At 41.2% G+C, this 23,078-nt stretch overlaps 1 protein-coding gene across 2 annotated transcripts in view; it reads right to left on the minus strand.

Annotated features, from left to right (window-relative positions):
• Positions 1 to 23,078, minus strand: part of atg5 (ATG5 autophagy related 5 homolog (S. cerevisiae)) — a 184,779-nt gene that overhangs the window by 156,483 nt on the left and 5,218 nt on the right. For both annotated transcript variants that reach the window (XM_052025046.1, XM_052025047.1), the window contains exon 3: positions 12,552 to 12,679. In XM_052025046.1, coding sequence (XP_051881006.1) covers positions 12,552 to 12,679 — 128 coding nt within the window. The remainder of the gene's footprint in view (positions 1 to 12,551; positions 12,680 to 23,078) is intronic.

The raw sequence follows: 23,078 nt of genomic DNA on the forward strand, positions 1-23,078 counted from the left end.
TTCCCAGCATAAGAGCTGGAATAACTCCAGAAGTTTGCACCGTCTCATTGGACAAACAAGGAATCCAACACACCTGGCACTGCAGAAATCCTGTGGCTAACAGTGTGCTGGTTAGACTGTTGGCTATCAGTTGAGAACTGCACAGTTATGAGAATTTCTTTCAACACATCTAATGCAGAGTTCAGTTTAGGATCCAACCAAATGCACCTTGACTGGTGATCTGAATTGCATACTACAACTTCCATTTTTTTAATCCATAACTATAATTTTTATTGGAACTGTTAACTGATCTTTCAACTGATCATACGCTTTCACATTCATTTTTCATAATTCTCACCTCAATCTTACTTCAGTGGAACTACTACACCTGCTCTATTGCTAAAGTTGTATTCCTAGACTGTTAATTAGACACTGTAATCAAATGGTTGAGGCCAGCCCCTTTTACAGTGACTCAATTCCCTTTCAGCCACGTCACATAGCCAGAGGTGCTCACACTACTATACAGGTTCATTGCATAAGGAAAGATGTGCTGGCCCTGGAGTAGGTCCAGAGGAGGTTCACAAGAATGATCCCAGCACTGAAAGGCTTAACGTTTGAGGAGCGTTTGCTGGCTCTGGGCTTGTACTCGATAGAGTTGAAATATTGAAAGGCCTAGATACAGTGGACATGCAAAGGATGCTTCCATTAGTAGGAGAGGCTAGGGCACAGCCTCAGAATAAGGGGACGTCCCTTTAGAACTGAGATGAGGAGGCATTTCTTCAGCCAGTGGGTGGTGAATTTGTGGAATTCATTGCCACAGAGGGCTGTGGAGGCCAAGTCATTGGATGTATTTAAGGTAGAGACCGACAGGTTCTTGTCTGGTAACGAGGTTAAAGATTATGGAGAGAAGGCAGAATGGGGTTGATAAAAAAAAATCAGCCATGATTGAATGGCGGAACAGGCTTGATGGGCCAAATGGCCTTCTTCTACTCCTTTATCTTACAGTCTTATTTCAGACAAGTGTGTTCTAGAGTGGCATTTACACTCTAGACATTTTTCCAGACTCGGGACTGAAAGTAAAATTAAACTTCAGTGATGCATTAACCTGCATTGTTAAGCTTAATAAAGTACCACTTGAGTTAGGTTTGTTTATTCATTCATGGTTTTATGAATGGCATCAGCAACGTAAGCAGTTATAAACCTTGCTTAATTGCAGACCCAAGGTATATTTATGGCTCCAAGTTAACTCAACAAGAATATTCCTTCCTTGATTCATTCAATGTCTCACAACATCAGTCCCTGAGTTTTTTGTCACAAGAGTGCAAACCATGTCTGAAAGAAGATAGTGATTTTTTGAAAATTTCTTTGTGATCGCAAATGGAAAGTCTCCAAGCAAGCAATAGGCAATTGTGGTTAAAGAATACAAAGTTCAAAGACACCGAGAAGCAAACCAAGATAGGAAACCCTAGTACACAGGAAGATGATAGATCATGGCATAACTATGCCCACAAAACCATCTGAGCTTTTGAATAGCTCCATTAAATAGTGCCCAATGAGTGTCTGCAAGCATCAGCCTCTGAAGAAACGCAATTGCTGAGAAAATCAACAACTCTGATGTGAACAAGGGCAGTCAATTGCAGGATGAAGAAATGTTTATTTGCAGTTTTCTCAACTGTAATTGATGGAAGTACTGATATAGAAGATGTGGCTCAGTTAGAAACATTTGTGGAGTTTTTGACATAGCAGTGGAACTTGTAAATTTGTGCCGTTGAGAGAAACAACAACAGGAAATGACCCCTTCAAGCTGTTGAAGAGAATAATGGTAAATTGGATGGGGACTATATAAAATGCTGAGTATGTATAAAATGGGAGTGATAGTTTAAAAAGTTAGAACTCAATGACATAGGAGAAGTGGCCTGTTCAGTCTTGAAAAACAAAAAAAAAGTAATGTTCCAGGTAAATGACGTCCCAACAAAAATAGATAAGTTCATTTGCACTCAAAGAAAGGCTGGGTGGTGGGGGGGGGGGGGGGGGTGGTGAGGAAGACAGCAAGAAGAATGTGGTAGTCTGTGAGATGGTAGAAAGTACATGAGACTAGGTGACAAAGGGATGATAGTACAAGGCAAAAAGGGATTATAAATGGAACAGTTAAAGTCTGAAAAAGTTGTGAATGATAATAGTAAAATCATTATTTACATCAAAAAGATCCTCCAGGCACAGGCATTCAACTGTGATTTCTTTTCCCTGTCACACTTGCTATAATCAGCCAATAGGTTTAATACAGTCCCAATATTGTACATCACCCCTGATGTTGGACGCATTCAAAAACCATTAAGCTCTATTTAGCCCTAAACTAATTTTAATATTAAACCTTTGAAAAATCACAGAAGGACAGCATTGGGGACATAACTAATGAATATTTCCTCAGTGCACAAAAGTGTATACAATCCATCACTTTATATAATCGTAGCACAATCAAAATGAGCTTCAGGACATGCACCCAAGGACATTGCTCCTGGAACCACTCTGTTCAAAGTCCCTATATTCTTACTTTAAAAGATCTTAAGTTCAAAGTGCATAAAGCGTTAAACTTTCCCTACATCTGCCGCTGTTTTAATTGTGTTATTTCTTTTTCAAATTTCTATTCACATCCATACTACATACCACATGCCTAACTTGTCAGTAAACATGGATTAAAGAATAGGGCGATATCCAAGTCATAAAATGTGCAAAACTGAGTACACAGAACAGATCACTTAAGAGTTTTTCAAGCATACACCTACAAGTCCTCATCTCCATCTCCTACCTTACTCCTCCAACCTCTCTCAACCAATTCAGTACTTAAGTTAATACGTTTCTGCCTACCATGCCATCAGTCTCTTGCATTTATATGAGCCTTCTGCATTTTCACCAGCATTTCAAAATGAAATAAGATCACAATTTTATTTGTCTGATTAAAATTACTGTAGGAAATTCCATACAAGATTTGAGAGCAGCATTTTAGTTGGTTACACCAACCAAATGTCAACAATGGGGGAAGACGAATAATCAGAATTGTTTTTTTCCCCGAAAGAACTAAGTTATAAAAAGGTCTGGGGTACACCAGGATTCTACATAAAAACAAAATGGATGATCCATTTTCCTCTCCACAAATGCTGACTGGTCTGCTCAGTACTTCTTGCATTTTGTCCTCATTTCAGATTTCCAGTGTCTGTTCTTGTCCCCTTCACCAAGCAGATTCCACATCCCTTTTTTTTTGCAATGAGCCCCAGGCTACAGCCTAGCTCCGCAAATGAAGTCTGACAGACCTGATGAGTCAGATTCCAGCCAGATCAGGCATCACAAAAACAAGTCCCTAGGCTCAAGTGGGGTTTTCATTGGCCATGGTGGAATCAGATTTTAATTTTATACCCAAGCAGATCTTTATACTACGATACCCTCTCAATCCTTTGAAGTAAGCCCTCATCTACTTTAGAAGTTTTTTTTATATATAGTTCCTACCCCTGCTCCATTTCTAGTCTTAAATTTTGTGATAGAGAGGCCAGTCTCAACCAAATATTTTCCTATTGACACCTCTCTAGTTCTTGTGGTGAAGTTCTTTTGGGGGGGGGGGGGGTGTTGGGCTACTGTCAAGTTGACAAACTAATTTGTCTGCCTCAACCCAGCTCCAATTCTTTTGGAAATATTATTACTGTTTTGACTGCCCTTGTACAGTTACAAACTTGTATTTTATGCTCCAAACTAATGAATGCCTTTAAGTGCAACCAACATTTCCAATTGAAGCACACGAGCAATACAATGGGAGTATATCCAAGAGTTTATTGCAGCTGAACCCACAAAACCACTCTTCCTCCCAGCACAAAACTTTCCAGCATGAGAGATTATGAAATGACCTTGTGCTCTGCCATCAATATCAAGCTGAAAGTATGCCATACTTCATCTCTTCCATCTACTCAGACTGCTTGCCACAATCAACCAAAAGTGCAGTGCCATCCAACAGAACTTGTTATAAATAGAACACAGAACAGTACAGCACAGGAACAGGCCCTTTGGTCCACTGTATCAGCGCTGAACACAATGCCAAATTAATCTAAACCTATCTGCCTGCACGCAGTTCATATCCCTCCATTCCCTGCATGCCCATACGTCTATCCAAAAGCCTCTTAAACACCACTATGGTGTCTGCTTCCACCACCACCCCAGCAGCCGTTCCAGGCACCTACCACTATGTAAAAAAAACTTGCCCCATACATATCCTTTAAATTTTCCTCTCACCTTAAAGTTATGCCTTCCAGGATTTGAAAATTCCATCCTGGAAAAAAAAGTTCACTATTGTCTCCATTTGACAGTCAGTCTACCTTATCTATGCCTCTCATTATTTTATTAACGTCTTTCAGGTCTTCTCTCAACCTTCAACACTCGAGAAAAAACAATCCAAGTTTGTCCCAACCTCTCCTTATAGCTAATACCGTCAAATCCAGGCAGTAACCTGGTAAGCCTCTTCTGAACCCCCTCCAAAGCCTCCACATTCTTCCTGTACTGGGGCGACCAGAACTGCACATAATATGGCCTAACGAAAGTTTTATATGGCTGCAACATGACCTTCTGACTCTTATATTCAATGCCCCGACCAATGAAGCCAAGCATACCATACCCCTTCTATACCACCCTACCTACTTGTGCTGCTACTTTCAAGGAGCTATGGACTTAAGTGGGCAATATTGTCCTTGCACAAAATCAGTCTTTTAAAAGTCATCTCAGTACTGCAATCAGGAAGCAGCAATTTGTTTCATGCTACTTAGATGATAAGCTCAGCCAACAGCTCAGAAACAGAAAGTTGTAATAGTAGGGGATTTTAACTTTCCACATATTGACTGGGACTCCCACACTGAAAGGGCTGGATGGCTTGGAGTTTGTCAAGTGTGTTCAGGAAAGTTTTCTAAATCAATATATAGAGGTACCAACGAGAGAGAATGCAATACTTGATCTCCTAATAGGGAACCAAACAGGTCAGGTGACAGAAGTATGTGCAGGTGAACATTTTGGGTCTAGTGACCATAATGTCATTAGTTTCAAGTTAATTATGGATAAGGACAGGTCTGGTCCTTGAGTAGAGGTTCTACATTAGAGAAAGGCCAATTTTGTGGAAATGAGAAAGGATCTAGGAAGAGTGGATTGGGATAAGTTGTTTTCTGGCAAGGATGTGTTCAGTAAGTGGAAGGCCTTCAAAGGCGAAATTTTGAGAGTGCAGAGTTTGCATGTTCCTGCCAGGATTAAAGGCAAAGTTAACAGGCATAGGGAACCTTGGTTTTCAAGGGATATTGGCGATTTGGTTAAGAAAAAGAGAGAAGTGTATAGCAGGTATAGGCAACTAGGCACAAATGAGGTACTTGAAGAGTACAGAAAAAGTAAGAAAATACTAAAGGAGGAAATCAGGAAGGCAAAAAGAAGACATGAGGTTGCTTTGGCAGATAATGTGAAGGTAAACCCAAAGGGTTTCTACAAGTATATGAAGAGTAAAAGGACAGTAAGGGACAAAATTGGTCCCCTAGAAGATCAGAGTGGTCATCTATGTGTGGAGCCTCAGGAGATGGGGGAGATCTTAAACAGTTTTTTTGCATCAGTATTTACTCAGGAAACTAGCATAGTGGATATGGAAGGAAGGGAAACAAGCAGTAGTGTCATGGAACATATAGAGATTAAAGAGGAGGAGGTGCTTGCTGCCTTACAGCGAATAAAGGTAGATAAATTCCCCAGGCCTGACATGATAATTCCTCGGACCTTGAGAGAGAATAGTGTAGAAATTGCAGGGGCCTTGGGAGATATATTTAAAATGTCTTTAGCCACGGGTGCGGTGCCGGAGGACTGGAGGGTAGCTCATGTTGTTCCGTTGTTTAAAAAGGGCTCTGAAAGTAAACCAGGTAGTTACAGGCCGGTGAGCCTGACATCAGTAGTAGGTAAATTATTGGAAGGAGTTCTGAGAGATCGGATATACAGGTATTTAGACAGCCAAGGGCTGATTAAGGATAGTCAGCATGGCTTTGTGCGTGGCAGATCGTGTTTAATGAATCTTGTAGAGTTTTCTTTGAGGAGGTTAACAAGAAAGTAGATGAAGGAAAGGCTGTGGACGTTGTCTACATGGACTTTAGTAAGGCTTTTGATAAGGTCCCACATGGGAGGTTAGTTCAGAAGGTTCAGACACTAGGTATCCATGGAAAGATTATAAACTGGATTTGAAATTGGCTGGGTGGGAGAAGACAGAGAGTGGTTGTGGATGATTGTTTCTCAGACTGGAGGCCTGTGATTAGTGGTGTGCCTCAGGGATCTGTGCTGGGTCCATTGTTGTTTGTTGTCTATATCAATGATCTAGATGATAATGTGGTAAATTGGATCAGCAAGTTTGATGATGACACTAAGATTGGAGGTGTTGTGGACAGCGAGGAAGGCTTTCAAAGCTTGCAGAGGGATCTGGACCAACTGGAAAAGTGGGCCAGAAAATGGCAGATGGAATTTAATGCAGACGTGTGAGGTGTTGCATTTTGGAAGGACAAATCAAGGTAGGACATACACAGTAAATGGCAGGGCACTGAGGAGTGCGGAGGAACAAAGGAATCTGGGAGTTCAGATACATAATTCCCTGAAAGTGACGTCACAAGTAGACAGGGTTGTAAAGAAAGCTTTTGGCACCCTGGCATCCATAAATCAAAGTATTGAGTATAAGAGTTGGGATGTTATGGTGAGGTTGTATAAGTCATTGGTGAGGCCAAATTTGGAGTATTGTGTGCAGTTCTGGTCACCTACCTATAGGAAGGATATCAGTAAGATTGAAAGAGTGCAGAGGAGATTTACTAGAATGTTGCCGGGTCTTCAGGAGTCGAGTTACAGGGAAAGATTGAACAGGTTAGGACTTTATTCCTTGGAGCACAGAAGAATAAGGGGAGATTTGATAGAGGTTTACAAGATTATGAGGGGTATAAACAGAGTAAATGCAAGTAGGCTCTTTCCACCTAGATTAGGAGAGATAAGTACGAGAGGACATGGTTTTAGGGTGAAAGGGGAAAGGTTTAGGGGGAACTTCTTCACTCAGAGTGGTGGGAGTGTGGAATGAGCTGCCACCTGACCTGGTAAATGCAGGCTCACTATTAAGTTTTAAGAATAAATTGGATAGATACATGGATGGGAGAGGTCTGGAAGGTTATGGACTGGGTGCAGGTCAATGGGACTAGTGGAATAAAGTTTCAGCACAGACTAGAAGGGCCAAATGGCCTGTTTTCTGTGCTGTAGTGTTCTATGGTTCTTTTCTGAAAAAGGGCTCCAATAGCATTGATTGCAAAGATCATAGAACATTTCATTATTGCCTCCATATGTCAAGTGGTTCAGTTGCATGGCAGACTACCTGATCCAGTAAGAACAGATTACTACAGTGGTTCCTGACCCAAAACCCATACACAACCCGATCAGCACACTGGAGGCACAAGAGACTGCAGATGCTGGAATGTGAAGCAACAAACAATCTGTTGGAAGAACTCAGTGGGTCAGGCAGCATCTGTGGGGGTGGGGTGGGGTGGTAGCGCTGGGGTCAGTGTTTTGCGTCAAAACTCTGCATCAAGGCATGATGTAGGGTTTCGACCCAAAACACTAACAGTTCCTTTCCTCCCACAGATGCTGTTCAACCTGCTGAGTTCCTCCAACAGACTCTGCTGCTCCAATCAACATACTGCTGTGATTCTCCCCACTTGATCAGACCAGTCCCACTGTTGGACTTCTGAATGCTTCCCCCCACCACCCCAGAGGCAATGAGGGAGAATGAAAAACGAGAGACAAAGATGAATTGAGCATTGGGAGAGAGGAGACATGAAGAGCCAATTGTGAAGGAACTACTCTGACAAAGGGAATTGCAAAGTCCTCCACTAATTTATGTATCCATCTTATCAGTGTCTGTTGCTTAGTTTGTTCAATTAAAGTGGCTTTAGCAGAGATTTTACATTGTGAAGATGGTAACTATTACAATACTGATCAGTAGTGCATTACCGTGAGATAACAAACTATGTTTTTTTGTAAAGGACGACACTGGAAGTTGTGAGGGTACAGTCCATGTTAACTCAGTGTTACAGATATGGCCAATAGAAAACTGGTTAAAAAACTACTGGATTCATTGTATCCAGTATCCTCCAAGCCAATTGTCATTGATGTTTTGTTATTAATTGTCACCACTCTCATTATATACTAGACTTAATAACACTGGAAAATTATATAGTAGCAGTACTAGCAGATACAAAAGTATCAGTTAGTTCTGAAAGCAGCAGAAGGGCGACCCCCACGTTACTGGGGGGTGGCGGTTGCTTACCGAGAAAAGGTTCCATATCGTGATTTTCCATGACGTGAACCCACCTCATCTGTGCAATGAGTTGAAAAAACAAATAAAATTTTGTGTTGATCTATTTACTTCTTTCCCCCACACAAATTCCCTGAGAGTGAATTATATTCCAAAATCTCTAATCTTTGGGAAATGATTTGCAAGCTCTGCAAGGGTGAATTTCCATAACCCAAACGGCCATAACACGGGAGCCACCTGCATCTGAAACCTACAAATAAAAAGTTACTTCTGATCCAAGTGTGCCTGGACAAGCAATCTGTATTGCAACATGGAAAGGAGAAGTTTCATACTGTTTACTCTAGTCAGTTCTTATCGTTGGGCACAGCTTTTAAGCCTGTGGTACTATTGTGGAGCAGAATCAAAGCCAATATCGTCAAAACTTTCAAAGAATCTTGCAACAATCTCCACCTAGGACTTAAGGCAGGAATAAATAAACTGTGAGAGACCAAAGGTTCAGTGTATGTTGAACAAAAGCCAGAGCCAATTAGCAGGATTCGAGGATAATCTCCAGTACAATAAATGCTTTACAAGTTCTGTTTTACAGATATCCTGAAGTCAATTTTGTCCACAAGTCAGAAAATACACAAAAATTGCCCAATATGGTAACCATACCTCCATAATATTGTAATGAATGGCATCAAGAGCACACAAGTGATAAGAGTGAACTAGATATGGAGACAGAGACAGAACTAGTTCTGTTGTTTGTAGGAACAAACGAATGTATGTACATTGGACTTTTGAATTTAATATTACGGGTGTTCCTTTGAATGCAGGGGTGTCCATAAGTTAGGCGTTCATAACCCAGGGGCAGTCTATTTATTTCTCTACCCACAAACGATTAACGGCAAGTTTGTCGAAGCCTGTACTGCACACAAATGCTGTGCTTTAGCACCATCTACTGGTGAACCCACAAAAGCAAGGAAAATATGTACAAGAAATGCACTCGAAAGACAGGTTGATATTTTGTCTACAGACATTTGTTCAATCAATAGGTTGTCTCTGAAGTGTTCCAACAAGCCCAATATTGTCCTAACAATCACACAAATTCACTTCCAAGTGAGATAACTGCTTAGCAATTAAAAGATGAAACAGTCACCAATTTGTCCCATCCCTGATATACCAAGGCCAATTATTATAATTTGCCCTCAGCCAATTCCAACAAGATTTCACCATGAAGTCAACCACTTACAACGAATACATTGTGTTCCAACTCAATTTCTCTCTAATTTAATTTGAATGATTTAATGGATTTTTAATGACCATTGTGAATACAATTCCAAATCTGGCGTTGAGCAGCATCTTTACTGAAATAATCCTAATAATCTTTGCAAAATTGCCCTCTCATTAACACAGTGGTTATTTACTTCAGGATTGTGCATCTTTAATTAACATATATCAATGGAAAGGATTGCAATAGGGCAAACTAAATTTGGACCTCTTTTAAAACACTTACTAGAAATCATACAACACAGCACTTTGTGGATTAGAAACAAATATTTTAATTACTTTCAAGATATTCAGCTCTGTTTATTGAAACTAAATAGATGAACGACACTAACGTCCATGGCATTTTTTTTATTTGAACTCAAGTTCCAAAACTGATAGTCATGGATGGAAACAAAAAAACCTTTGGGATTACTTGAAAGATGAACAGATGATATTTGTCCAGAATAGTTTACAGTGTACTGAAAATTACTTCTTTCTCTATCACCATCTCAAGAAAATTACCATCATCACATTGCGGTTTATAGAAACACTCCACACCATTTCCCACTTTAGAAATAGTAGCCATACTTGGAATTAAAAGTATTCCGTTGGCTTTAGAAGGGCTTGGAATATTGGTAATTGCTTTACTATTGTCACTTGTACTGAGATGCAGTGAAAAACTTTGTACTGATGTTTGGAATGATCTGTCTGGATGGCACGCAAAACAATGAGGTAGTACAGAGGGCAAAGCAATAACAGAATGCAGAATATAGTGTTACAGTTACAGAGAAAGTGCAACGCATGTAGACAAATAAGGTGTAAGGGCAATGACAAGGTAGATTGAGAGATCAAGAGTTCATCTTTATCATACAAGTGGTCCGTTCAGGAGTCTTATAACAGTGGGATAGAAGTTGTAGTAAAATGATAATGCATTGGCACATTGCTTAAGAACTCAAGATGCGTTCCCAACAAGAACACCAATGGATTCAATGCTAAAAAGAGTTATTAAAGCATTAAATACAAAGTGCTAATGATGCGCCACCATATCAGGGAAATGGTGCAAACCTCTGCTCCCTTCACTGCTGTCCCAGGTACCTGGTTGAGGGCTCAGCCTCCTGGTTACCTTATTGGCACAGAGCAGAGTGAGCCACCAAGACAATATGCAACAGTTGTCTAGGAGGATTAGTGCTCAATGGCAGTCAAGCGGTACAGCTGCTCAGCACTTTGATGGACAAATTAGGGCTGCATCCCAGCTGGCATTGCAAGTGTGAGCCACCGCTGGGAATAAGCAACAGCTGTTTCACACATTGACAGACCATCTAGATCCTACCATTTCTCCAGTTGCTTGTGATGGAAGCTGTTGTCTTTCCCCCTGTCTGGGCTGCACAGCTCTTCCTAGTCCAGAGATTCTCCCTAGATTTCCAAGTGCTTTCATCATATTCAACAAGAGGGTTCAGACAGTCTGTCAACTTAGAATAGTGGCTACTTGTCTCCAGCAGTGGCACACACCCACCATACTAGCATGGGATGCACCCATGCCCTACATCCCAGTGCTGAGTGACTCACCTCAGTCCACCCAACACAAGCCTTCACAGGCAGCCTTGATACATTTCCTCAGTGGTGTGAGACAATGAGATCACCATTTCACTGCTGTGGAAGTGAAGAGGCAAGAGGTTCTAGCATAGTGACACACAGCATATACATAAGTTTACATACCTGTGTGAGTTCAGACTCCAGGACAAGAGTGCTATAATGAATCATGGTAGTAGAAAGTAGGGCAAAAACAAAAAATGCTGGAAACACTCAGGTCAGGTAACATTTCTAGACCGAGAAACAGAGATAGCATTTCAGGTCAGTGACCCTTTATCCAAACCTGAATCTTTGACCCAAAACATTAACCCTGTTTTGTCTTTCCACAAATGCTGCCTGATTTGTTAAGTATTCCAGCATTCTAATTTTATCTCTTATTTCCAACATCTTCCATTTCTGGATTTTCAGTTTTAAGCAGGGTACCTGTGTAGCAGTTGTGTGCGACAAATGAAACACATTCCACAAAATAGGAACAGCTGAGAAGTATTGTGCTATTACCTTATCATGCTCTGCCAAAGGATCTTATCCAGCTTTAACCAATCTTTTCTTTCAGATACTGACTGACCCAACACATCACAGCAATTTCTTGAAACTTTATACAGCTCACCCAAGAACAAAAGTATAAAAGAAAAATCTAACCTGCTCCTTCTTCATATAATTCATGCTGCTGCAAAACAACAAATTTCACATCATACAAGTCAGTGATAATAAATCTGAATCTGATTCTGATTCTAACTGAATCACTGCTCATCTCTCATTGGCTGCTATTCTGTTTTGAAGCTTCCCACTAGTGTATTCTATTGATCCCTAGGAAATAGAAGTCTTTGATTCACACTCTCTTCATCTGAAATAAAAGCAAAATAATACAGCAACTGATGGAACTGAATCCTCCATCTACTTCAATAATTTGGGGGGGGGGGGGGGAGGTGGGGGGCGTTGGTCTATTAAACAGGAAAATTGTGACCTCATTTACTGGTCTGCTCAGGCTTCAAAGCACATTTTAGCTCAGTCTCTCACTGCTCAGCATTAAGTTAACTTAGAGAAAACACGTCAACAACCTGCCAAATTTCATTTTACTTTCACCACCCTCACCACACCCCCCCCCAACCCCCCACAAATGCAGATGTGTTCTGGCAACAAATTCATATGCAGCAATTTTTCCAAACTCTAATATTAATAAATTTAGAACATGCGAGCTCAATGTACCCAAATTACTACAATGACAATATTGAGCAATTTCATTACTAAATGGGTGCAAAAGTACTCATGCTCTTAGCAGAAACATTGCAAGTGACAGTTATGGAATAGTTTTTAAAAATAAGCACGCTTTCAGCAGAATTATGATGCATGTTTTGGTGGTCGATGGAGCAGTTATACACAACATCAATTGGAAACTCACCACTTCAGAGGTACACCTTCATATTCAAACCACATCTCTCCCACATCCTCTTGTCTCATAACTTTCTGGAAGTGCTTTTTAGCTTTGTCAGTGACGAGCATCAGGTAGCTGACCCTTGGTAAAAGCAGCTGAAAAGAAATTATAGTGTTATAAAGATGCTTGCTGCAAAATAAAACACTGAAATCTTATTATTTATTTAAAATAATGAATAGTTAGAAAGTGTAGCAGAAATGGCTAGAGAAATACCAAAAATACCCTATCCAATTGGAACCACAGATACTGAAAACAAAGATTTACCTTTTATTTCAAGGTACAAATCAACTCAAACTTGGGTTAATAAAAACTTGATTTTACAAATATATGAAACAATGATGTCCAAGTAAGACAATTTAAGAATAAATGAACCCTCTAATGAACAGGTACCTCTGTGTGATTGTCTCTTCTCCTTAACTTTGAGTTAACCCCTTCCAAGTCACACAAGTTCAACAGTGTCCTTCACAGTGGTTAGGATGTGCTTCAGTAAGGTGCGAGGCAAAAAGTACTGTCCACTTCAATCAACCTCCTTTTTGGGAATATCTGATATGCAGCTCAATCACCATCAATATCTCTAATGTCTTTAAGAAGCAAGAAATGACTACTACACCACTGGAGTATTCTATCACCATTGAACAGTATGTATGAGAGAGAGGTACAGAAGCCTGAAGTCCCACGCCACCAGGTTCAAGAACAGCTACTTTCCTTCAACCATTTTGGTTCTTGAGCCAACGGGCACAATCTTAATCACTAGAGTTTAGCAACACTATAACCACTTTGATCACCTTGCACTAAAATGAACTTTTTTTTGTTCTAATTGTGTTCTTTCTTTTAAAAACTATGTTTAACTTATGTTTTTTGTGTGAATGCTGCTTATATGATGCTATAGACCTGTGATGCTACTGCAAATAAGTTTTTCATTGCACCTGTACATACATGTACTTGTACAATATGACAATAAACTCAACTTTGACTTTATTTGGGAGAATTTCCATGTTGGCTCAATGCATTGCCCAATCTGGTTATGGGACAAGAAATAGGCCAAGTATCAGTGGGAGAACATTTGCGGAGCAATGGTAAGGAAACCAAAATCAGGGTTTTTTGGATAACAAAGGAGACAGAGAAAATGATAAAAAAAAGACGTTAGGTGACACATTTGGTGAATAATTCAAGTGAAAACCAGGATGAATATTGGAAGCAGCAAGGGGAAGTGAAAAGGAAAATAAAACAAGCAGAGTGTGCAGTTGAGAATGGCAGTTAACATAACAGTTTTAGAGCAAATAAAAACAAAAAAACAAGTGCTAGAAACACTCAACAGGTCAGGTTGCATCCGTAGGAAGAGAAACAGAGTTAATGGTTCAGGTTGAAGTCCTGATGTCAGAATGGGGAAAGAGAGAAAATAAGTTAGTGTCAATTTGGAAGGTAGGGTGGGGGAGGGATGGATAGGAAAAGGGATCTGACCTGAACATTAACTTTTTCTCCTTCCCCAAATACAGTCTGACCTGTGAGTGCTTCCAGCATTTTCTGTTTCTACTTTTAGTATTCTAGCATCTGCAGGTTTTATTGATTTTAAGTCTTGAGCAAGTGGAAGGTAAAAGGTGGGGTTGACTAAGTAAAGATAAGGAAAATGATCTCTGCATGGTAGCTAAGCTATAGCTGCAATACTAAATGAGTACATTGTGCAAGTCTTTAAAGAAGACAAGAACATAAACAGAAGCAGGTGACTTTTCAACTCCATCATGCCTGCTCCACCATTCCATTATAAGATCATGGTTGACCTTTTACCTCAGCACCACTTTCCTGCACAAACCCTACATCCCTACATTCCCTTAATATCGAAAAATTAATTCGGCCGTCTTGAAGATACTCAACTACTAAGCCTCCACAGCCTGTGGGTAGTGAATTCCAGAGATTCACTATCATCTGAGTAAAGAAATTTCTTCTCATCTGTGTTGAACAGCCAATCCCTCATTCTGAAATTGGTTAGCCGTGGTTTTAAATACCTCAGCCAGCAGAAATGGATTAGAAACTCAGTCTGCTTAATCTCTGCTAACATGGCAAAACTGTCATCGCAATGTGATGAACCTTTGCTCCTTTTGGTAGGGAGACTATTGAGCTTGTTACCATAGAGAAATCTCTGGGCTGAGGGCTGTGCAACCAAACAAAAGGGGGAGACAGCAGCTTCCAACACCCTCAAGAGGGGAGGAGAGACTATAGGATCCAGGGGATCTGTCAACCCTGGCAATTCGCAGCAATGAGCCACAGTCAATGTGCCAGTAATGATACTGCCCTAGGCTCACCTCACAGCTGTAAGCCCTAGCCCTTCCAGTGCCAGTCTTCACAGGCAGCTTCTCCACACCAAGCCATAGGCAATTTGTTGTTCAAAGAGCACAAGCAGGAGGCAGGGACTTCCATTAGGTTCCCAACAGAGCAGCACTCTCACTAACACATCTCAATGACTCTTTTAGCACTAACGTATTAATTATTTAAATGTCAGCCACTGTATTAAAAGGTATGAGAGTAAACAGCCATTTTCCCAATTCATTATAGACAAATCACGTCTCATGTCTTCCTAGTTTGCTTCAAACACATGTAACATCCCAGTGTCAGAATGAAATAAATCACCTGAGTTTTAGAAATTCAAATCATTTTATAATCACAGTTCACTAAAGACACCAGATCAATTACTCCTTTCTTATTACACAATACACCATCCGCTTGTTGGTTTTCTTGACTAGTGTATGGAGGAACCAGCTTGTTCCGAGGAAGAGGATCCTGCCAAAATCTTAGTACAAGAAGTGGTAGTAATTAATGGATAGCATTTGATATTTGCTAGATTGCCAAGGGAAGTTGGGATGGGACCTGCAGAAGCACTTGTTATAAGCTTTCAGTCTTCAAGGTACAAATGAGATGCCAGAGGACTAGACAAATTAAGCATATAACATCATTGTTCAAAAGTGGATACAAGGACACATCTAGAAAGTAGACGTCACTTAGATTAACCTCAGTCGTGGGGAATGTCTTAGAACTTATAAACAAACTCCTGGAGAAACACAGTGGGCCAAGCAGCACTGATGGGACGGAGAGGACAAATTGTCAATGATTCAGGTCAGGACTGGCCCAGAACGTCGACAATTCCTTCCCTCCCACCACCTACAGATGGTGCTCAACCCGATGAGTTGCTGCAGCAGTTTGTTTATTGCGCCAGATTCCAGCATCTGCAGTGACTCTTTGGAACCCATAAAAATCAAGGAATAAAACAAATAATGGGTCAGTGTGAGATAAAAGAAAACCAACATGAATTTGCTGAAGGCAAATCATATTTGTCCAATCCAAATGATTTTTTGAGGCAACAGACAAAGTTTACAAAGGGAATTGCTGCTCATATGAATTCTCAGAAGGCATTTGATAACATTCGACACCAAAGCTGGGTTAGAAAAATTGAGGCCTGTGTAATTAGCAGAATGCAAATGAAATCAGCCTAGAAGAGGGCAGAAAGCAGTGGTAGACTTTCCCCTTTTGAGCATTCATCTAATTATCCTGTGAAAGTTATTTTTGCATTATCTGCCACTATATTTTGAAGCACTGCATTGCAGATCCTAACAATTCTGTGTTTGCACATAATATACTGTACACACACACACACACACACACACACACACACACACACAAACTTCTCACCTTGCTTGTAGCTTATATCATTGTTAACTGCAGTCTGTGAAAAGTTCTACTTTTTTCTTATAATTTTTTATCTAAACTGTTCATATTTTGGAACGACTTTACTAAATCACTTTTCAGCTTTGTGTTCTTAAAAGAAAAACTGGTTTCTCTAGGATCTCCACACAATTCCCACATCCATTATAGTAAATACCCTCTGCACCCTCTTTAATGTCTTAACATCTTTTCTAAAATATGTCCAGAATTGACAATACACCATATGGGAGACTACCAGAAAGAATTGCCATACATCTTGAAAAACTTTATCATATATGAAGGGGGCATGGGGTATTATAGAATGATGGATAAAAAGCAGGTGAGTTGAACTAATGAGGCAGTGCTTTCAAAGAGCTGGCTTGTGCATGATGAATCAAACAGCAGCCTCTGAATTTTATGATTTGCCACACACTATAATAAATAATCTTAACTGCAGAAAGATCTGAAGAAAGCTTAAGCTTTCCAGATGGGTTTAAATAATCTCAGAAAAATGCCTGTATTTGAATTGTTGTCAATAATGACAAGATTTTAATCCTATCAAAGGGCCAAGAACCAGTGTACATAGAATGAAAGCAATGGCAAAAGAAACAAAAGTGATAAGGAAACACTTTTTTAAAAACTATACAAATGCAGTGAGTAGTTAGAATCTATAATACACTAAATTGTCAGTCCAAGCAGATTAAAATATAGTTGAAAAGGGAAGTGGATAATTTTCTGAATGGAGAGAATTTACAGGGATATGGGAGGAGCAAAGGGGAGTGGGACTAACCTAATTGCTCTCACATAGAGATGGAATGCCTTGATCAATCAAATAGCCTTGTTCCACACTATAACTTGTAGGAAGTTCATTCTTGTCACTCTGCCTCTTAAAATGCATTATCAAGCCTTCCAGCAAACCTTGACATTGGGAGCCCTAAGCGAAGAATAATGGCCACAATATTCTGCCATTGCTGATAAAAGACCAGCTATGCACCAGCTGCTTCATTTTCTTTAGCAGGGTATTAAGTGATAGAGAAAAAAAAATTAACACAATGATTAGGATAAAATAAGAGCAAAGTCATTTTATGGTTACATGCAAGTGTAGGATGCAGTATAGATTTATACACCAGACAAAGTAAGTGTTGCGTTTGATGAGGAGTCTCTGTGTACAAGAAGATCTGCCACATTTCAATACATATTGAAAAGAGAGGCCACTTCAAATTTGTTTATCACAACTAGATGATAGCCATTGCTTACCATATTGTCAGCTGACAAATACATTTTCCTTCCAAAGCAGTTACAAATATATAAAGTGCTAATTATCATTGACAATAAATTAATCAGAATGACAAATGAGTTCAGCAGCTGATGGAGTTGAAGAACCGCCAGCTAGAATCAGTTTAAACTAGATTGCGAGGGGAAAGGGAACCGGAGGAGTAGGTCAGAGGAAGAAGGGGATGGGGAAAAAGTCAGATCTGACAGGTAGAGAGGCTTTGAGGAAGAAGCAGAGTACAGGCTACAAAAGTAGTAAGGTGGATGGGCTAAAGTGCATTTACTTGAATGCGAGAAGCATCAGGAATAAGGGAGATGAACTGAGAGCTTGGATAAGTACATGGGACTATGATATTGTGGCTATTATAGAGACGTGGCTATTATAGAGACATGGCTGACATCGGGGCAGGAATGGATATTGAATATTCCTGGTTTTCAGTGTTTCAAAAGGGATGGGGGGGGGGGGGGGAGAAGAGGAGGAGGGGTGGCGATACTGGTCAGGGACACTGTTAGAGCTGCAGAAAGGGTAGATAATGTAGAAGGATCCTCTCTCGAGTCAATATGGGTGGAAGTTAGGAACAAGAAAGGGGCAGTTACCCTCTTGGGAGTACTCTATAGGCTCCCAGGTAGCAGTAGGGAGTGAGGAGCAGATTGGGAGGCAGTTTTTGGAGAGATGCGAAAATAACAGGGTTATTATAAAGGGAGACTTCAACTATCCAAATATTGATTGGCACCTACTTAGTGCCAAAGGTTTAGACGGGGTGCAGTTTGTTAAGTGTGTCCAGGACGGATTCCTGACACAGTATGTTGACAGGCCGACTAGCGGGAATGCCATATTAGATCTAGTTTTAGGTAATGAACTGGATCAGGTGACAGATCTATCGGTGGGTGAGCATTTGGGGGACAGTGACCATTGCTCCATAACCTTTAGAATTGTCATGGACAGGGATAGGAGCAAAGAAGACGGGAAGATATTTAATTGGGGGAAGATGAATTATGAGGCTATAAGGCAAGAACTTGGGAGTGTAAATTGGGGTGACATTTTTGAAGGGAAATGTACTATGGAGATGTGGCCGATGTTCAGGGATCTCTTGCAGGATGTTAAGGATAAATTTGTCCCAGTGAGGCAGAGAAGAAATGGTAGGTGAAGGAACCGTGGGTGACGAGAGAGGTGGAACAACTAGTTAGGAAGAAGACGGCAGCATACGTAAGGTGTAAGCAGCAAGGATCAGACAGGGCTCGTGAGGAATATAGAGTAGCAAGGAAGGAGCTTAAGAAAGGGCTGAGGAGAGCGAGAAGGGGACATGAAAAGGCTTTGGCAAGTAGGGTTAAGGAGAATCCCAAGGCCTTTTTCTCGTACGTAAAAAGCAGAAGGATGGCTAGGGTAAAGGTAGGTCTGATTAAAGACAAAGGTGGGAGGATTTGCCTGGAAGCTGTGGAAGTGGGTGAGGTTCTCAATGAATACTTCTCTTCAGTATTCACCAAGGAGAGGGGTCTTGATGACGCTGAGGACAGTGTAGGTGAGGGTAATGTTCTAGAGTATGTAGATATCAAGAGAGAGAATGTGTTGGAGTTGTTAGAAAATATTAGGACAGATAAGTCCCTGGGGCCTGACGGAATATTCCCCAGGCTGCTTCGTGAGGCGAGGAAGGAGATTGCTGAACCGTTGGTTAGGATCTTTGAGTCCTCGTTGTCAATGGGGATGGTACCGGAGGATTGGAGGGTGGCGAATGTTGTCCCCTTATTCAAAAAAGGTAGTAGGGATAGTCCAGGGAATTACAGACCGGTGAGCCTTACATCTGTGCTGGGTAAGCTGTTGGAAAGGATTCTAAGAGATAGGATCTATGAGCACTTAGAGAAACATGGACTGACTAGGGACAGCCAGCATGACTTTGTGAAGGGAAGATCTTGCCTCACAAGCCTGATAGGGTTCTTTGAGGAGGTGACCAGGAAGATTGATGAGGGTAGTGCAGTGGATGTGGTCAACTTGGATTTTAGAAAGGTGTTTGACAAGGTTCCGCATGGTAGGCTTCTTCAGAAGGTCAGAGGCCAAGGGATCCGGGGAAGCTTGGCTGTGTGGATTCAAAATTGGCTTGCCTGTAGAAAGCAGAGGGTTGTGGTGGAAGGAGTGCATTCGGATTGGAGGGCTGTGACTAGTGGTTCCGGGATCTCTACTTTTTGTGATATTTATTAATGACTTAGATGAGGGGGTGGAAGGCTGGGTTAGCAAGTTTGCAGATGACACAAAGATCGGTGGTGTTGTGGATAGTGTGGAGGGCTGTCGAAGCTTGCAGAGGGATATTGATAGGATACAGAGCTGGGCTGACAAGTGGCAGATGGAGTTCAATCCGGAGAAGTGTGAGGTGGTACACTTTGGAAGGACAAACTCCAAGGTGGAGTACAAGGTAAATGGCTGGATTCTGGGCAGTGTAGAGGAGCAGAGGGATCTGGGGGTTCATATCCACAGATCACTGAAAGTTGCCTCGCAGGTGGATAGGGTAGTTATGAAAGCTAACACCCCATAAGCTTTCTTAAGTCGGGCGACTGAGTTTAAGAGCTGCGAAGTGATGATGCAGCTTTACAAAACTCTGGTTAGGCTACACTTAGAGTACGGTGTCCAGTTCTGGTCGCCTCATTATAGGAAGGATGTGGAAGCGTTGGAAAGGGTGCAGTGGAGATTTACTAGGAATGCTGCCTGGATTAGAGAGTATGGGTTATGAGGAGAGACTAAAGGAGCTAGGCTGTTCTCATTGGAGAGTAGCAGGATGAGGGGAGACATGATAGAGGTATACAAGAGATTAAGAGGAATAGATAGAGTGGACAGCCAGCGCCTCTTTCCTAGGGCGCCAATGCTCAAAACAAGAGGACATGGCTTTAAGGTATTGGGTGGGAAGTTCAAGGGTGATGTCAGAGGGAAGTTTTTCACCAAGAGAGTGGTTGGTGCATGGAATGCGCTACCTGGGGTGGTGGTGGAGGCTGATACATTGGACAAGTTCAAGAGATTGTTAGATAAGCATATGGAGGAATTTAAGAGGGATATGTGGGAGGAAGGGGTTAGATAGTCTTAGGTGTGGTTTGAAGGTCGGCACAACATGGTGGGCCGAAGGGCCTGTATTGTGCTGTATTGTTCTATGGTTCTATGTCTTGCACTGTACTGCTGCCGCAAAACAACAAATTTCATGATATATGAGACGGCAAAGCTAGTCTTACTCTTGAGAAATAGGACAGGGCAAATAGCAAAGTGCTCCCCCTACTGCAGTGATCAGTGACCATAGTTCTATCGGTTTTAAAATGGTTATGGAAAAGGGCAGAACTGGTCCACAAGTTCTAAATTGGGGCAAGGAAAATTTCGATGGTATTAGACAGGAACTTGCAAAAGTTGATTGGAGCAGGTTGTTGCGGGCAAAGGGACATCTGGCAAGTGGGAGGCAAATGGAGAGAATAGGGCAAATGGAGTTTAATTCAGATAAGTGTGAGGTTTTGCATTTTGGGAAGTAAAACCAGGGTAGGGCTTGCACAGTGAATGGTAGGGCCCTTCATTAATCAGGGTATAGAAATTGGGATGTTATGCTGCAGATGTACAAGACATTGGTGAGGCTGCATTTGGAGTATTGTGTTCAGTTTTCATTCCCTTGCTATAGGAAAGCTGCCATTAAGCTGGAAAGAGTGCAAAAATGATTTGAAAGGATGTTGCCAGGACCCAAGGGACTGGGTTATAGGGAGAGGTTGGGCAGCCTATGACTTTATTCTTTGGAGTGTAGGAGACTGAGGGGGGATCTTATAGAAGTGTATAAAATCATGAGGGGCATAGATTATACATTCATCCTCAGTCTTTTTCCCAGGCAAACCTAAATAGTCCTTCCAAGAGAAGCAGCAATTCACTTGTATTTCTTTGAATTTAATGTATTGCAATGGATGCTCACGAGTTCTCCTCTATATTGGAGAAATGAAATGCAGATAGGGTGACTGCTTTCCAAAATCTCTATTCAGACTGCATGAACGACTATGAACTTCCTATTGCGTATCGCTTAGGTTCTCCATCTCAGCGACATCTCTGTCTTTGGTACAGTGTTGGAGGCCATCGAAACCCAAAATAAACCTGAGGAATAGCACCACAATCTTCATATTACAGCTCTCAGGACACAATATTGAAGTCAACAATAACCAGCTTTTCTGTTGGAATCAGAACTGATGCAAGGTCATCCATCTGCTACTTTAACTCATTTTTTCTCTCAACAAAGATGCTGCCCGATCTACTGAGTATTTCCCATATTCTTATTATTTTGGATTTCCAGCAACTGCTTTGTTCTGGCATTAACAAACATTCATCATTGTCTCTAAGACAGCACCAACATTTCTATCGCCTAGACAAATCGCAGTCTCCACCTGACCGCAGACATTTGTTCTCTGCACCCTACCCCTTCTTGTAACTTTAAACTCGTTTCCTCACTTTTCCAGATATGATTAAAGGTCATTGTCCAGAAACATTAATTCTGCTTCTCTCCAAAAATGCTGATTGACCTGCTATCTCCAGCATCTTCCATTATCCTGTATACTGCAAAGTTTCTTGTGTTGTTGGAGCTGCACTCATCCAGACAAATGGAGAGTATTCCGTCATCCTCCCGACTTGTGCCTTAGAGATGATGGAAAAACTTTGGGAAGTCCAAAGGTTAATGACACTCCACAGAATATCCAGACTTTAGCCTAATCTTGTAGCCCCAATATTTATGTAGGACTGATCCAGTTAAGTTCTCATCAATGGCAACCCACCCCCACCATATTAACTCTAGTGAACAAGGTAATAGTAATGCCACGAATGCAAGGCTGGCTGGTTAGAATCATTTTGAATAAGGTCACCATCTAGCACTTGGGTACTGTAGAAGTTACTTGCCATTATCAGCTCATGTTAATGTTGTCTCAGTATTACTGCATCCAGGGATGAACTGCTTCATTTTCAAAGTAGTTGCTCAAAAAATGTAATGTTGTGCCAACATCCAGCCAACATCCCCACTTCTGATCTCATGATGGAAGAAAGGATCAATAATAAGGCACCCGAGGATTTTTGCATGAGTTGAAGGCTATATCCTGGTGCAGAGATGATTGACCTGCAACAGCCACAGCCATCTTCCTTTAAGTCAAGTATGACTCCACCCACTAGCATGTTTTCCCCTGATGCCCACTAATTTTCGGCATGGATCTTTGATGTCATGCTCCATACAATATCAGGTAACATTCAATGAAGTCATTTTCACCTCCTCTCTGCTACTCAACTCTTTGGTCCCAGTTTGAACCAGGGCCCAAATAAAGTTTGCAGCCAAGTAGCCCTGATGAAACCAATCCCAAGCATGGCTATGCGGATGAGTAAATGCTGCTTGATAGCAGTGTCACTGATAACTTCCAACACATTGCTATTGACTGGAAGCAGACTGATGGGCCAGTGGTAGAAGGATTGCTTTGTTTGCAGACAATAATCAGTGGATGCCAGTATCGAAATTGTACTGGAATGAGGTGCAGCTGATTCTGGAGGGC

The sequence above is a fragment of the Pristis pectinata genome, chromosome 10 (assembly GCF_009764475.1).
Source record: "Pristis pectinata isolate sPriPec2 chromosome 10, sPriPec2.1.pri, whole genome shotgun sequence".
NCBI classification, from domain to species: domain Eukaryota; kingdom Metazoa; phylum Chordata; class Chondrichthyes; order Rhinopristiformes; family Pristidae; genus Pristis; species Pristis pectinata.